The sequence below is a fragment of the Ascaphus truei genome, chromosome 4, assembly GCF_040206685.1.
Source record: "Ascaphus truei isolate aAscTru1 chromosome 4, aAscTru1.hap1, whole genome shotgun sequence".
NCBI classification, from domain to species: domain Eukaryota; kingdom Metazoa; phylum Chordata; class Amphibia; order Anura; family Ascaphidae; genus Ascaphus; species Ascaphus truei.
The window spans coordinates 390,565,229-390,583,552 of record NC_134486.1 but is presented as its reverse complement, the minus strand read 5'-3'; the positions used below and the strand labels follow the sequence as shown (position 1 = coordinate 390,583,552).

The window sequence follows — 18,324 nt, the reverse complement described above, 5'->3', positions numbered from 1 at the left end:
TTATATATTTAATATATATATATATATATATATAAATACACATTTTTGCATTTAGTCTATTTAATATATTTGAATTGATTTTATCCCTATTTTACTTAATTTGTTTTTATAAAATACAGTTGTTATTTCATTATTTAATATGAGAGAGATCTGTAGTCAAGTTGATTTTTAATTGTTTTGTGCTTCTTCTTAAAGATTAATGGCTCATTAGGTTTAGGTGATTCTGTTTGGTGTGATTTTATCTGTAGTAATTTTATTTTAATCCATGAGAATATGCACTAACACCTTTTTCTTTATTTCTAGAACCGCTTTTATATATATTTTTTATCTTGTTCATTATAACATTGTTTGTGCTAATAAAGTTTTTATTGTTGATGTGTTGCCAGTGGCAACTGGATGTTGATGTGACTCGGGCGATTGACTCTTCCCCGTCCCCATTCTATTGGCTGGAGCGCCAGATTGAAGGACCAATGTGGTGCAGAGGGGGGGGTATTTCAATGCCTGCATTTCTGACCATTCATAAAACCCTGATGAAGAGACCTTTACGGTTTCGAAACGCGTTTGATATTTCTACTGCTCTACCTCTAAACATCCTGCCCTAATATTGTGGGCTATTTCGGTTAACCGAGGAGGACTGCGACGCGAGCTGCAGCGCCTTCCAGTGACGTCACCAACCCGGAAGTACCGGAGCAGACGACTGCGAGAGGGATCCAGCCGGCGCGGAGATCCGTTTGACATGGCCGTTTTCACGTGAGCACCACGTATGTGCTGGACCTCCCTTATATGCAAGTGGGGACTTTAAGGACATTTGGCCTACCCTCCTGGAACCGCGAGATCACGGCATCGTTCCAAATACCTCTGATGACATCTGATCCAGCCTCATGTGTGGTGTATGGGTAACTTTATCCCTGACATGCTTGTTTGAAATTTCTTTAATGTACGCACAATACTTACCTTATTGAAAAATTCCTTAATATACTTTTAATGCACTATGAGCGTTGTGCGCTGTGTTTTTTGTGTAATGAATAAGAAGGGCTTCTATGGTGCTTGAATGGCTTGCACAGGTGGCTCTGGTGAATATTCTCTGAGCTCAGAATGAGAAGAGAGAGACATAGTGCACTGCAAAACATTACTAGATCAGTTAGTTAAAAAGATTAATAACACTCAGAGATAAAGCGCATGGGGGTAGCAGACTATGGAGGGTCTTGAACGTCTCTGACAATGGTTGAAACTTTCTCTTCATGCTCCTGGTGCTCTTGTGGTTGGGTCGTCGGATTGTCACATACCTTGGCGGATCAGGGATGACGTCACTGCTGTCGTCTGTCTTAGATCTTCTCCTCTGAAACAAACTGCTCTCCCACGTGCAATATAGTTTCACTGTAGCTTCTTCAGGGTTTATCTGATTAGTCCACTGTCAATACTGACTTTTATACCATCAGAAATGAATATTCTTATTCATTGCCTGATATTCTGCTATACTTGTGAGTGTATCAGTTTATTATTTTGGTCACATATTTTTGTGTCATATAGGATTGCACTATTTTGTGTTTTTTATTATTTTCATGTGCCCCTTGAGAAATTGTGCCCCTGTTTAGTTTGGAAGCTTTGTTAAAGACATCCTGGGAAGTCTTTTTCAGTTGAGCAGGATCTCTCATTGGGTTGTATGATTTTAATTCATTTTTCTGTTGTTGAACCTTTCTGATATTAAGTGAAGTCACGCTGTTTTTCCTATGTTTCACAATGTACTAAAATTGCTGCCACGGTGGAATCATAAACTAGGTTAGCTGCCCAAATAATCAGAATAGTTGTTCTACCATTGGACTTTTGTACCATGACATTTTGTTAAATAAGTGACTGATTCCATCAGTTGCAATACCTTATGTAAATGTCAGAGCTCAACAAATACTGAATGGAACATTGTGAGCTCTCAAATTTCAATGTCCAATAAAGTTGTGTTTATTGTATTCTTACAAAAAACTGAAGTTATCGTCCTAAAAATTGAACAAGCATGTCAATTAATACAAGGTGATTGAGTTAAAGTAGAGCATTTCACACCAAAAATCTTTACCTCTATCCAATAATGATTTATTCTGTATCTCTCCTGCTTCTCATTCATTGCCACATTAAAGGGACTTTGTGTATGCATATTTTCTGTGCTTCTTTCTTCTTACTATCACCCTACACAAAAAGTAGAAAGCTTATCTAGATGTTCCTCTGTTCATGGAAATAATTATTGTTATTTCCATATGTTACCAGGCTATTATTTTTTTAGCATCATTATTACTTTGATCGAGTAAAGTTCCCTGAGTGTCAGCTTGTTATACACCATCAGAAAAACATTTAAAAAACACTTAAGCCCAGATCACAGAAGTCCGTTATTGACTTTACGAGGCCTTAATCTAAGTTAATTCCTCGTTAAATGCTAACAGGTATCTTCAAATCTCCCTAGCGCAGTGTTGAGTGCTTCTTGCAGCCATACAGTAACTAGCCTTTCATTAACTATAAAGACAGCAGTTTGTGCCAATTATATGAAAAAGAGGTGTTGCCTCAACAATACCAGTTCACAGGTGTTTGTTATAGTTAATACAGGTGTAGCCATGCATGTAAAATGGTCTGCAGTTGTCTCCTCTGCTGGCAGTAAACCCGGTAAGTACAGGGATACCAGCAGTAATCATGGAGGTTTGCCCTCACACCCTGGTGAGGTACCCTACGTATGGGTGGGAGTGGCTACATGCTCTGAGTCCACAGTGAGTGACATCAGAGCTGTGATTGCTCCTACAGTATATAAGGCACAGCACTGCCCAAAGTTAGGAGTTGCTGAGTTGTTGGAGTGTGTTGGGAAGAAAGGATCCACTAGTGCCGTAACTAGTGGTCCTTTTCTACGGCAAGCTGAATAAGAGCCACACTGTGTCCAGGGATCTGGCACAGGGGTGATCTCCCTACGGGGAGAGGGGATCCCACTCCATTGGGAGGGTGTACCTGTCAAAGGGACAGCAAAGCAATATGTGCGGCTAAGACAGCTGGCTGTGAAGGGCAGCTTGCCCACCAAGCAACAATAAAGATGTCTTGTTCAATGATACCTCCACTGTGTGAGTGTGAAGTTACTCTACAGTGGAAGGCACCACCAAGAAGGAGTTCCTCATCAGGACCCTCTCCCTGCGGACGCATATATCCTGATGAGGTGGAGCCACTGCACGTGATATAGGTAGGACTCGCACACACTACCTCAGCTGCCTGTTTGGACTGACATTCCCCGAATACCATCCTGCGGGAGACTCAGGAGTCCTGTTGCCTACAGGTGCACCACCAGACATGACCATGTAATGGGGGCTGGTTAGACCACATGGGCCAATATGAGATTGGGTGGGTCAGACTAGAGGGAATACCTGTTACAGAGGTATTTAATGAGACCTTAGTTAGGTCATATTTAAAGTGTTGATAGCTCCCTCCAGGCACTGAAACATGGGTTTTGCAGGAGAGGAGATAGAGCTAACTCAATACATTGCTAAAGTAACATGTTGTTAAGCCTATGTCAATAAGATCAATAACAGTCATTGTTTTTGCATATGTGGATTGCCAGCAAGAGAGTAATCCTACAAACACTGAAATGCACTTATAGCATTGGTGCCACAACATGATACTAAGCAACAGAAAGGACAAACCCCTGAATAACATAACCACCAACATGGGGCATAAGTTGGGCGTCAATAAAGGTGACTTTGATCCAAATAAATGAATTTACTGTTGTTCATTTTACATTTCAGCTATCTAAGAAGTATGGCAATGTTTTTAGCTTCAAGATAGGAATGAAAAAGATGGTTGTGCTGTGCGGATATGAGACCGTGAAAGATGCTCTTGTCAACCATGCAGAAGAGTTTTCCGAAAGGCCTAAAATCCCCATTTTCCAGAAACTTTTACAGGGAAACGGTAACACGCTCGGTTATTCTAATATACTGTACATGTTGCCTTAAACAAGATTTTTATTTCCAGGTTTGAATTTGTGAATTTGCTACAAAACGACAGAACCAAGAGGGAAGCAATCACATGATTTTTAAAGACTAATCATGTTGACAATGAAAGTGCTTATATTATCCTGAAAGTGACAGACCGATATATCTTAAAGGAGCAATTATAATATAAATATAATATAAATATAATAATATAAAATAATAATAGATAATGTTACCTTATTAATATAAGAATACATTGAAGCTGCTAAGTTACACTGACTGAAGGATTGATTGAAACTGAAAGATGACTATTTAGTGAACTCTGGGAAGTAATAAAGGTAATCAAAGGCTGCATATATACAAAACATATATAATAATTTAAAGTGCCGTTTCAGCTGCCTCTTTAAAACAGCAATCCAGGTTTCTCCCCTATTTTTCTTTTTTTCTATATTTAAAACATGTGGCAATGTATAATTCTATATTGTTACATAAGCTGGCAATCATTTGTGCTCCCGTTATAAATCTGTCAAAATCCTGCTTGAAGCTTTAGTGAAATTGCCACCGTCTCAGTTTCAATCAATCCTTCAGTCAGTGCATCCTGATATTACTGAGGTAATATTGCCTATTGTTATAATATTGCCACTCAAACTGCTGGGAACATTGGCACAAACAGGAAAGCGTTACAAAGATCTTGCACTGCTGGGGAGGTGTGCTAAACCTGCTCTAGAAATCATAGGATGCTCAGTATATTAAAACTAATTTAAAATGGCATTAAGAACAATAAAGATTTAAAAAGTCACTATTATTTATTACTACAGAACTGATGTATTAAAAAAAAACATATAAAGAATACACATTTTGTTGCTTTAAGGTCAGTTTAAGGCATCGCCTCCTACACCGTTTATTAAATGTTACTTTTTGAAATGCTGTGGATGTGGTTAATCAGCTTGATCAGAACAAATACATTTACAGTAACATTGCAAAATGTTCCTTCTCCCTGAGCAAGCTACACTATTGTATGCAATAGAATAGCAGAAGCTCAGTCCAAAGGAAAACGGAAATGTAACGAAGTAAAATAATGCAGCAAGGAATCTGCGCTCGTACTGTCCGTAAGATTTATTATTTTTTTCCTTAAACAGCACATCCCATTGCAGTTGTGTGTGGAGCACTTCCTCGAACGCTCCTATATAAGAGACTACCCAAACAGGGAGTCTCAAAAAAACAACAAAAAGATACACACAAAGCGCACCAGGGATTAGTGTATGGGCTCACTTAATGGAGTATGCTAATAAAAATCAATCACTAAAATATTGCAACAAGACAATGTATTACTCAGCAAGTCATATGACCCCACACATGTACAGTAAATCAATCAAAATGCCCCCCTGGGAATATAAAAACAATCTCTCCTCACACTGGAGACCCCTTCCTTCCCAGTGATGGCACACAGTAAAACAATATACATGTGCAGATACACTAGACCAATGCGGTCACAAAATGCCAAACCGCCCCCTTAACTGCACTTCTATGCGGTGCCCAGCAATAACTAACACTGAGGGGAGCAGGCAAGATCCGAGAAGAACGGGCAGGTTTACCGTATGCAGATACTGAAGAATCAGTCTGGACTGTAACTGCATGCGGCGGTGGTGGTGGTATCTCCGCCCGTGCTCCTCCGCTTCCCCACTCCAGCAAGCCTATATTTATATAATAATTAGATTCATGGAAACGTCTCTCCGATATAAACTTAGAGACGTCAGGACCGTGAGCATGTTAATGTTATGTGAGCTGTATCTTTAGCTTTATATAATGCAGTGAAATCTCTATGTTTCTTCTCAGGTATTGTTTTTGCTCACGGGGAGAACTGGAAAGTAATGAGAAGATTTACTCTTTCAACATTACGGGATTTTGGAATGGGAAAGAAAACTTTAGAAAACAAGATTTCTGAAGAATGTGATTTTTTAGTGAAAATATTTAAAGCCTACAAAGGTGAGTGTTCACTTGTATTTTGGTGTGTTCTTTGTGGTTATAAACACACTATATCAAATCTCTGGCATAAAAGTGGTACGATTTCTTCCATTGTGCAGACAAAAGTCTATACGGACTGGAGATGCTGTGAATATTCCACTCACATGGTCCACATGAAGATCTAGCAATGAAGTTATATAGTAACCAACTCAATAGGACATCCTGATGTCCTCTTCATACATCCACAGCGAAATCCATAAAGTTCAGGAAAGGGGGGGGGGGGGTTCCCACATAGACAAAGCAAATATAGTGAAGATAGCTTTACATATAAAAAACACAAAATAATGCACTTACATAGGCAACTTTGAGACAGGCATTTAGACCACCCTTGGTCAAAATTTGGACACAGCAGCACTTCCTATCCACCCTTGATCCTGCTATACGGCCGTTAAGCAGTTGATGTCATCAAAAGGGTGAAAAACAGGAACAAATTCTAAGCTGCAGTTGACCAGCAAATAAATGCCTTCCCAAAGTCTATATGGTCAGCAAAACTCAGCCCTACTTGTTTCGCTCATACAGTATATGAGATTCCTCGGGGGCTTTTAAAAAAAACTCAGTGGGTTTCCCCTCCTTTTAAATATCCCACTGCTATCAAATGACATCACACGTCACGATTACTGTGACGTCACAGCGTTTTCCAACGTCGATCTCGTCATTGCGTCTTCCGAGATTTGTTATGTCACGGCGCATTTTCATGTTGTTGACGTCACGGCGCTTTACAGTGTATATCACGTCGCATCATGCAGAACTGTTTATTGTGGCTGCCATGGCAACTCTGACTCGCCGCTCAACCTCCAATGAGAGCGTGAGTCTCCGCATACCTCCAGTGTACGGAATAACACGATACATAATCGAGTGACAGTGCCAAAGTTCAACTTACATTCAAAAGCAAAATCCTCAATCTATAGTAGCAAAAAACATATGTAACAAAGTTTGCCCCCCACCCCAATCGCAGATGGGGACCATATTTTGAAATACACTTGTGTTACCGTGTGTGGTGCGTTACCTGATAGGCTCACATAAGGCCTGAACCTCCGCCGCTGGGAGCCTGGAGTTACCTGATTATTCGGAAACAGCGCCTCCACCTATAAGGTTCCCAACAGGGTGGGATGGTCCTCTTACAGGAACAACAATAATAATAATGCACGCACACAGTATATGCTAGCAACCGTTTTACTATAACTAATAACCTCGGTACGCATATAACCATACGTATAGAAGTTCACCACGGCACACATCAACATAGGTGTCCCCCAAAGTACCTGGGTACTTGGCACCAATTCCCTGACGTCCCTTATGTCCAAACCCACCCAATGTGTTGGAGATAGCGCTATCCCATGGAGTGTTAGTGCACTACTATAGGTACCTGCCCAGGGCTCCGGCACCCGGGTACAGCAAGATAACAGGATTGGATCCGCCTGTTCTGACGTGCCGTCCGCCTACGCGTGGGGTGAATTACGGCGTGGATAATATCACCGTGCACCGTACCGTCTATACCTTGGGGCTGGTCCTTCTCTGGTCCGCAGTCACTGCGTGGCGGGGTCCTCCATGAAGATAGTCTCTATCTAGAGGGGGTCTGAGCCCAGACCCAGTGATCAGGCTGTGCGCAGAGGAGTGGTTCCTTGGGTTAATCAAACAGCTAAAGGGCCAGATCTCCTTACTTAAGGCCTGTCCCTCAAGTAACCACAAGCTGGGGCAAGGGTAATAGTTATATGGGGCCTATGGGGGTGACTGGCCTAGTGCAAGGGGCTACTGCTCCCCTGCACCCTCACTTACCCTGCTCCCGGCTTCAACTGCCTTCTCTCTCCGCACGCGAAAAGAATCCATTCCCTGCTGCAGGGAATCCTTGGCCCTCATTGGCTGCTCTGGGGCACCTGGTACATGCCTCCCTAGGCCTCATGGGAATTGTAGTCCCGCGGAGACTACTAACCATTGGGGCCGCGTGCGCGATCATAACTGCGCATGCGCGCGCATATCCACAATGGTGGCCCCCGCTAGCCGGGTGCGCCGCAAAGGACCGGCTCACCTCACCAGCCGCCTGACACCCGCAAAACCCCCCGCAGGAGGTAGGGACCATGGGAGTGCCAAGGGGGACCTGGCTACACATATAAAACACAAAAAAAGTGTGTTAGTAAAAATAGATGTTACATAACAATATATAAACTTTAATATACAAACAGACTCACGTTCATAAGTTTAGAGAGACAACTATAATCATTGTCAAATACAAAAGCACAATACACACACAGTGCACCGGGGATTAATGACCAGAGAATAAACGTGAAATAAAGCCTCTAATGCAATAGTAAAATATTTAATGGATTAGACTTTTTTATTTATCCATTAAATATTTGACTATTGCATTAGAAGCTTTATTTCACGTTTATTCTCTGGTCATTAATCCCCGGTGCGTTGTGTGTGTATTGTGCTTTTGTCGTTTGGGGTCTCCTTTGGGAGCACCCCTTTAGGAGCGTTTTTGGGGGAGATGCTTCACACACATAGCAGCAAGGGGTGACTGCCATCCATAAAGAAAACTCAGGACAGCATGAGCGCGGATAGCAAACTCTTTCTGTTTCATTGTCAAATACAATAAAAAAAATTTTTTTTTTTTTTTAGAAAACACGCAATTAGTGCTTACCGAAAAATAGAAACTAAAAACACTAAAAATCAATAACCTTAAAAATGTATATTATAATTTAAATAACCAATATATAACATACATTATTACTAATGAAAACATATCAAAGTGAGTCAAAAATCAACTAACCCAATAATAATCAATAGTATACAAAAAAATAATTACATTGGTAATTTTACGATAAGGATAAGGATAGGCAGAAAGTACAAAGGAATTTACATACAGTATGATAGTCAGGAATAATTTTAAACCAAAATGGCATTTATATTGAAATCGACATTCTAACCCTTTGGTTGCAGAGCACTTAGTCAGTATATAGAAAAGGATTCTCTTTTGGACAGAGCCAATGTTCTATTGCCACCCCTGCAATTAGCAAACTCCTGTTCTATTCCCATATATTTGAGATCAGAGGGATCTGCGTGGTGATATTTTTTTAAATGCAAAGACACATTATGGGTTTCTAGGCCTAGACCAATGTTACGTATATATGCTCCAAAATGTTGACCCTGAGGGGGCAAATAGTACGGCCGACATATTGATATCCACAGGGACAGGTCAGGACATATACCACCAATGAACTCTTACAGTTTATAAAACTTTTAATTTTAGATGTGGTTTTCGAAACATTAGAAGTAAATGAAACTGTCTTCTCTGTAGTTACTGGAACTCTTAAACTTAGTACAGTACTACTGCTCTGGCTTTAATCATTGTTGTAACGGGATAACCAGGACTTATACCTGGGATCAATATCGCCAGACAGAAACATGAGTTTATAACATTCATTTATTGGAAAAATGTATCCACAACAGTACATATACACAGACAGCACACACACTGAACTGGGGGTAACTGGGAATACCCTAAAACCTAGGTGCGGGGACCCCGTCAGGAAGTTTTCCCTGTTCTGCTACCACACTGTGTTAAAGCAGTTAACACTTTAGCAGCCCCAAACCAACTGACTAGGGTTGCCAGTTGTCCGGTTTTGAACCGGACAGGCCGGTAATTCCAATGCCTGTCCGGTATAAAATCGGAGGTAATACCGAACACGTGTGTGTCCGGTATAACCAATTTTTGTGGCAGAGGGCTGGTAGCGCAAGCGCGAGGGCGGCGCGACGGCAGAGGGCTGAAAGTGCTGGAGGCGGGGCGGGGATGGACGGTGGCCGGGCAGGAGCACTGTGTGAGTGTCTGTGCAGCCTGTCCCTGATTGGAGAAGCGGAGAGCGGGGGCGCAGCCCACACCCTGGCAGCCCAGAGAAGTCTGTGTCCTTCCTGCCAATAAGGTAAGGACACAATTTGGGGGGTGATGGAGGAGCCAGGGTGAGATGATGGGGGAGCCAGGGTGAGATGATGGGGGGCCAGGATGAGGTGAGGTGATGGGGGTCCAGGATGAGGTGAGATGATGGGGAGCCACGGTGAGATGATGGGGGGCCAGGATGAGGTGAGGTGATGGGGGGCCAGGATGAGGTGAGGTGATGGGGGGCCAGGATGAGGTGAGGTGATAGGGGGCCAGGATGAGGTGAGGTGATGGGGGAGCCAGGATGAGCTGAGAAGATGATGGGGTGCCAGGATGAGGTGAGGTGATGGGGGGCCAGGATGAGCTGAGGAGATTATGATGGTGGGCCAAGGTGAGCTGTGGTTATGATGGGGGGGAGGTGGGGGTATATTTTATATGTATTGGGGATGTGGGGTATTTTTTTAAATGTATTGGGGAGGTGGGGGTATTTTTAAAATGTATTGGGGAGGTGGGGGTATTTTAAAAAATATATTGGGGAGGTGGGGGTATTTAAAAAAATGTATTGAGGAGGTGGGGGTATTTTTTTAGAATGTATTGGGGAGGTGGGAGTATTTTTTTATAATGTATTGGGGAGGTGGGGGTATATTTTATAATGTATTGGAGAGGTGGTGTATATTTTATACTGTATTGGGGAGGTGGGGTTATATTTTATAATGTATTGGGGAGGTGGGGGTATATTTTATAATGTATTGGGGAGGTGGGGTTATATTTTATAATGTATTGGGGAGGTGCTGGTATATTTTATAATGTATTGGGGAGGTGGGGTACATTTTATAATGTATTTGGGAGGGGGATATATTTTATAATGTATTGGGGCGGTGGGGGTATATTTTATAATGTATTGGGGAGGTGCTGGTATATTTTATAATGTATTGGGGAGGTGGGGTACATTTTATAATGTATTTGGGAGGGGGGTATATTTTATAATGTATTGGGGCGGTGGGGGTATATTTTATAATGTATTGGGGAGGTGGGGATATATTTTATAATTTATTGGGGAGGTGGGGATATATTTTATAATGTATTAGGGAGGTGGGGGTATATATTAAAATGAATTTAGTGTGCGCTGTCCTCCACTTTCCCCTCTCCTCACTGCCTATGTGATCCTCCCTGCAGCTCCCAATCTCCCGTGATCAGTGGGGCAAAATCCACATACAATAAAACAAAAAGGGGCGCCCCTTTTTGTTTTATTGTATGGGGGTATATTTTAGAAAATATTGGGGAGGTGGGGGTATATTATATATGTATTGGGGTATATTATATATGTATTGGGGTATATTATATATGTATTGGGGTATATTATATATGTATTGGGGTATATTATATATGTATTGGGGTATATTATATATATATTGGGGAGGTGGGGGTATATTTTATATGTAATGGGGAGGTGGGGGTATTTTTTATATGTATTCGAGTGGCGTGGGGGTATTTTTTATATGTATTCAGGGGCGGGGGGTATTTTTTATATGTATTCGGGGCGTGGGGGTATTTTTTATATGTATTCGAGTGGCGTGGGGGTATTTTTTATATGTATTCGAGTGGCGTGGGGGTATTTTTTATATGTATTCGAGTGGTGTGGGGGTATTTTTTATATTTATTCGAGGGGCATGGGGGTATTTTTTATATGTATTCGAGTGGCGTGGGGGTATTTTTTATATGTATTCGAGTGGTGAGGGGGTATTTTTTATATTTATTCGAGGGGCATGGGGGTATTTTTTATATGTATTCGGGGGGCGTGGTGGTCCAGTATTGTGTCCAGTATTTTTGGACATGCAACCTGGCAACCCTACAACTGACAGAGGTGCTTAGAAATCTGAGACCTGCAACTGTCACTGACTGACTGGCTGTAACTGGCTGGCATCCACTCAGCCATAGAACCATCAGGGCCTAACTTCTCCCCTTTAAGGCTGCATCCAGGGTGGCACTGAGCTGGTGCGGGCGCTCACACAGGCCGCAATGAGACACATTGTTGCAATGTGTATGGCCTGCGTGATCGCCCCCCCTGCCCGTGCCCGTGAGATGTCCTCGGCGCTCAGATTCAAGAGTTTCAAAAATTTGAATCTGTAGCTCCGATTTAAGATCACATGACAAATTTAGCCAATCAGAGGACAGCAAGGCAAAACCAAAGCAATACAAGCATTGGAAGCTTGCATTGGTTGCTGTCCTCTGACAGGGAGGGGGGGGACACGAAATGGAGGGGTGGACACGAAAAGGAGAGGGAACACAAAACGGAGGGGGGGGGGCACGAAAAGGAGGGGGGACACAAAACAGAGGGGGGACACACGAAACAGAGGGGGGACACGAAACAGAGGGGGGACACGAACCGGAGGGGGGGGGACATGAAATGGAGGGGGGGACACATGAAATGGAGGGGGGGGACACAAAAGGGGGGAGAGAGGAGGGAAGGGGGGGAGAGAGGTGGGAAGGGGGGAGAGGAGGGAAGGGGGGGAGAGAGGAAGGAAGGGGGGAGAGAAAGCAAGGGGGGAGAGAAAAGGGAGGGTCGGGGAGAGCGAGGGGGGGTCGGGGGAGGAGAGAAAGAAAGGGTGGAGAGAGGGGAGGGTCAGGGAGAGAGATGGGGAGAGAGATGGGAGGGTCAGGGAGGGAGTGGGGGACAGAGAGGGGGGAGAGTGAGGGGAGGGTCGGGGAGAGAGAGGGGGGAAGGGTCGGGGGGAGAGAGGGGGAGGGTCGGGGAGAGAGAGAGGGAGGGAGGGTGGGGGAGGGAGAGAGCATGGGGGAGGGAGAGAGAGGGGGTAGAGAGAGGGGAGGGTCAGGGGGAAGAGAAAGCAAGGGGGAGAGAGAGGGGAGGGTCGGGGAGAGAGAGGAGGGTTAGAGAGGCGGGAGAGAGAGGGGAGGGTCGGGAGAGAGAGGGGGGGAGGGTCGGGGAGAGAGAGGGGGAGGGTCTGGGAGAGAGAGGGGGAGGGTCGGGGAGAGAGAGGGGGGGTCGGGGAGAGAGGGGAAGTTGGGGAGCGAGAGCGAGCATGGGGCGAGGGAGAGAGCATGGGGGGAGGGAGAGAGAGTGCAGGGGGGGAGAGAGCATGGGGGGTGGGAGGGAGAGAGCGCAGGAGGGGCGGGAGAGCAGGGGAGAGAGCAATGGGGGGGAAAGAGAGAGATTGGGGAGAGAGGGAGGGTGGAGAGAGGGGGCAGGAAGAAAGCAGGGGGGAGAGAGAGGGGGGGAGAGAAAGCAGGGGGGGAGAGAGAGGGAGGGGGAGAGAAAGAAAGGGGAGGGAAGGGAGGGGGAGAGAGAGAGTGCAGGGGGGGACGGGAGAGAGGGAGCGCAGGTGGGGCGGGAGAGAGAGCGCAGGGGGGACGGGCGAGAGTGCAGGGGGGACGGGAGAGAGAGCGCGCATGGGGACAGGAGAGAGAGCGCAGGGGGGGCAGGAGAGAGAGCGCAGGGGGGTAGAGAGTGCAAGGGGTCGGGAGAGCGCTGGGTGGAGAGAGAGAGCGCAATGGGGGCGGGAGGGAGAGAGCGCAGGAGGGGCGGGAGAGAGAGCGCATTGGGAGAGAGCGCAGGAGGGGCGGGAAAGAGCACGGAGGTGGGAGAGCACGCAGGAGGGGCGGGAGAGCAGGGGAGAGAGCAATGGGGGGGGAGAGAGAGAGATGGGGAGGGGGGATGGGAGAGAGAGTGGGAGGGGGGAGAGAGAGTGGGAAGGGGAGGGAGAAAGCAGGGGGGAGAGAGAGGGAGGGGGAGAGAAAGAGCGGGGAGGGAAGGGAGGGGGAGAGAGGGGATATATATGTGTGTGTGTGTTTGTGTGTGTTACTGCAATAGATGCTCGCCTCCCGTTCAACTGACACGCCCCCCCCCCCGCCCCGCTCGCAAATTTCTTCTAGCAGGACAAGATTGGTCTCCTGCTTACATGCACGTGACGTCACTGTGCATGAGCGCCAGCCCGCTCGCTCTGCTCTTCCCTTCACCCTGGACAAGGCCTTAACCTCATGCAACATAACCTGAGTTCAGGGAAAGGTCACAGGCAATCTTGGAAACTTTCGCGCTGAAACACAGTTAACCCCCCTGGTACCTGAAATGCTGGAACCAGGTTTAATACAGCTATGCATAACATATAAACCACATAGCATAATACACTGTATTACTGACAGGTAGGGGTAATGACAGTCTTAACCTTTTATTAAAGCCTATTTACCCCTACCGTCACAATTGTTCCTTTGTTTTTTGAAAAAAATGTATATAAGATGTGACTATGAGGGTGTAACCAGGCTCAATAATAATGGTCAAGCCCATTTGGTTACCCCTGATCCATGTGTAAAGGTCGTAGAGTGTCAGCATCTTGGACCCAACTGTCGTATACGCATGTCACGGTGGACACAACTTTGCCAACACATTTATATTTCTGCGTACTCGATTGAACAGAACAAGGCGCAAAATAAATTGTGATTTATTTCCTTGATAGACAAACACACGACAACTTTAGAATACACTTAAAACAACACTTACTGAGATGGGGAAACAAAATAAATTGTCCTTTGCGAGAAAGCGCAAGAAATGCAATCTCTGTTAAAAGTCCACTTTGGCTAGATCGCAACTTGCCGATCTAATAACCTGGCCAAATCAAAGAATTTCGTAGAACTTCATTAGAAATCATTCGGGAGTCACCAGGGCTAACAAATTCTGAAGTTTGGGGTAAATCCGTAGTTGTTCTTCTGGAACCGCTACCGCTGTGCTTGAACGAAATCCTGCGTAAAGCGTAGTTACATCATGAATCGAATCTGGATCACACTGAGGATAGTCCGGGGGGCACAGTTATAGGCTGATCCAGGGTATCCTTAACATGAACACCCAATCCCTGCCGTGTGATTTTTTTAACCAACCAATCGCCGTTTTGCCTGAAGTTTGCCAAACCGGGCAAAAAGGCTTTCCGGTTTGCAAAACGCATGTGTCAGCTTGACACCTCTGCAACTTTGCATACCTGAGATACACCTTTTTTCTGGCGTACCTTAGTCTGGGGTTTGGCCCTAACGTGTCAATGGCACAGGATCTGGTACTTATCAGAATTCCGGCCATGTTTATAATTTTTTCTCTGGGGCTTTTCATCCCATTCACTTCTGCTAGACTGAGGGTCGCCGGCTCAGCGGGACCCCTTTGAAATACAGGAAAGGAAATACTCTCTTAGCATATTTACACGCCAAAGGATTTTTCCTGGGCTCACAGAAAAAACTGTTCCTGCCTGGACATTTTAAATTTACAGTTTTACACACTTTATTAAAACTTCGTGTTCTGGGTGTACAGTATTATCACTGTAATTTGTATATGTATCTTCGTGTTTTATTTATTTACACTTACACACCAAAAACCAGGGTGCTGGGTGCCTCCGTTCTCGAGTTAGCTCCCTTAATTGAAATGCCGGCTTGTGGGAGCCAAGTTCACCAAATTCTCTGGTCAATTGATACAGTTCCCACGGCAATTGACTTTCCGCCTTTCAAGTTACGAAGCTAACAAGGCACAGATACATTCTATCGGTAAAACCCTTCAGAACTTACCTGCAAGCCACTTATTCAATTGACTTGTGGTTACAGGGTCAAACCGATATAAATGTATACCCATTCTACAAAGCGGCCCTTTAATTTTTGCCACGCTTCTTCAATCAGCGCTGGCTTTGGCGCTCACTACTCTTGTGACTCAAAAGGATATAGCAGGCAATGCATTTACTTTTCATTACAGCAGGCAGGGAATAGCCTGCAAATGTGGGTTAAAAAGGCTGGGACAGGGCAAATACAGTAGTGCAGTGCAAATGCTTTTAACCCATTCATCCCCAATGCGAGTTAGGATTAATCCTTTGCTCATCATACCTCCCCCACTCAAAGTGCAGGGGCTGCCCTGACCACCCCGTTCGGTGGCTAGGCTGACCTGCCAGCTCTTGAAGTTAGAATGTCCTGAGGGTTGTGCTGGCGGGAAAGGCCATCAGCATTACAATGCTCGCTTCCCTTCTTGTGCTGGACGGTAAAGTCAAATTCCTGCAAGGCAAGACTCCAGTGCAAAAGTTTAGCATTTTCCCCAGCGCCACTGAGTCTGCCTGGGACCCAGAGTTGAGAGCCTCAGGGATGCCAAAGTGTTAGAACAGGAGGAGTGCTGTCGTTATTCTTGAGTACCTCCGTCCTGGACTAACATTTGCCCTGCCCCAGACACTGTGGCGCCTGACAGTAGGTGGGCTCGATATGTTAAGAGGCAGAGGTGCCAGGTTGGCGCATGCCCCCTAACAGAATCAAAATCGGTGCCCCCGCGTCATCAGTATAACGGCAAATCGATGCTAGGCTGGCAGGAGAATTCCCACGTGCTGATTGGTTGTAGTGGTTTCTGAATGGGACGCTAAAACCTATAAGAAACCTTGGAGCCAATCAGGACCTCAGAATCCAAGCACCAAACCATCAGCGGCAAATTCAAGTTACGAAAAAGATACTCTGTGTGAAATAGACGCGAGTCGACTTCAGAGATTTTTACTCAAAAATTTTTCTACGTCCCGCTTTTCAGGGACGTAGCAGTCGCAGCTGGAATTGCATGCCGAATTGTGTTCCAGGACTTTCGTGAGTACCTCACGGTCACTGAAAAGGGCATCGCTGGTAGTCCTAGTTGTGGAGGGAGACCAGAACTTTTTCAAGGAATCAAGGCACCTGACAGGACAATGCAGTACAATAAAACAGTTTTTATTCTGACTGGAGCCAGCAGATATAGCACAAAATCCCCAACTGACCGTGCACTCACGAAATAGGGAGTATGTGGTGAATTCTAGCTGACTACTGCAGGTGCCTCTTCAAAGGCTTATCCGCGGTTTGCTTCCCCTCCTGTTGGATTAAAGAACATCCAACCCTCTCTGGGGAAATTCACTTTCAAATTCCCACGCTAAAGTCCTGCTCTCTGTTTCTCTGGCAACTCACAGTTCAAGGAAAATAAGGGATACAAAGTGTTTGTATCCCAGGAGAAAACTCACTTATATGCACACCACTATAGTGTAAAATATAACTTTTAATACTGATTACTTAAAACATATATTACCGAAAAGAGTGGTGTAATAAACATTAAAAATAAATTAAATGGTATAAACAATGCACCGAGATACAGCTCTCATAAATGTAGATACTCCAGTCTATAATTGCTACTGGAATCCTAAAGGCTGAGCAGGGTGCAACCAGCCAAGGTGAGCCCAAAAGCTCAGCACTTGCAAACACTAGCACAATAAATGCGTTGCCAAAGTCAGCAGCAGGGATTGAACACTACATGCCCATGAATCCAGTAAGCAACACTGTGTCAATGAAACCTTTCCCTAGCTGCTACACTGTTTTTATATATTCGGCTATGCTAGTGAGCTGCTGGATAAACACTATGTTAAAACAGCCCCATAACGGGGGGCTGATGACACAATCTCGCGCCCGACGCGCGTTTCCCTCCTACTACGGAGCATCGTCAGGGACAATTTGTTACTATAGTGGTGTGCATATAAGTGCGTTTTCTCCTGGGATACAAACACTTTGTATCCCTTATTTTCCTTGATTCACTTCAATTCACAGCTGCACCTACTTCTTTGACAATTATCGATTGGAAGTTATTATTTTCTATATTACAATTTGTATGATTTAGTTGATCACTCCCTAATCCCAGTCCTTTTTTAACTCACAGTTCAGCAGTACAGAAGCACTTTTAAATCTCCCGCTCGTATAGGCTCCCAGCCTCATTTTCAGGTGTCTCCGGCACAGCCTTGGAGCACACCTCTTAGTCCATCTCCATGACAAGATCAGAATGAGATCTGGAGATCTGATTGGGTTCCCCTTTCATAGATCCCCCGCTGCCTTAGGAAATCATGGTAAACGGGCTGCGACCAATTACTGTGCGAATGCTGCACAGAAACTAATCCAGACGTGAGGGTTCATCTGCATTGGCCAATCAGGGCTGGAGGTGGGGTGGAGGCAATTTAAAAGGCAGGGGGGGGGAGGAATGTGAATGGGCCAATGGGAGCAGCGCCTATGAGCAAGAGCTTGGCAACAGCTTCCACAGCCAGCAGGATATCCCTTACTTGGCGCCATGTTGTCTGGGGAAAAGTCAAATGCTCTGCTTTTCGAACAGATTGCCCAATCTCTGCCCTTGAAAACTCTCTCTTGGTTCTCTGCACCTCTCCTCCTCCTCCAGTCCCAGTTTCGGTTAAATATTTCTATACCTGTTGCATCGTGTGTTTTGCTGTTAGCGCCGGCTAAATAAACTCCAGTTTATTAAAAAAATGACCTAGTGATTGTACGATCCCTGGTAGCCAGATCAACTGTGATCATGACAAGCATCATGGATGCCTATTCATCAGTGGACCCAATTAACCCGTGAGGATTTTTATTAAAACATCTAGGTTGCAAACTAGAGAGCAATATATAACAAAATTCCAGAAAAACTGTGCTGCAGAACCTCTGAAGAGTGTGTAATTA

At 44.9% G+C, this 18,324-nt stretch overlaps 1 protein-coding gene across 3 annotated transcripts in view; it reads left to right on the top strand.

Annotated features, from left to right (window-relative positions):
- LOC142493874 (cytochrome P450 2K4-like) overlaps positions 1 to 18,324 on the top strand; it is a 139,107-nt gene that overhangs the window by 31,034 nt on the left and 89,749 nt on the right. For all 3 annotated transcript variants that reach the window (XM_075598564.1, XM_075598566.1, XM_075598565.1), the window contains exons 3-4: positions 3,765 to 3,927; positions 5,787 to 5,936. In XM_075598564.1, the coding sequence (XP_075454679.1) occupies positions 3,765 to 3,927; positions 5,787 to 5,936 (313 nt within the window). The remainder of the gene's footprint in view (positions 1 to 3,764; positions 3,928 to 5,786; positions 5,937 to 18,324) is intronic.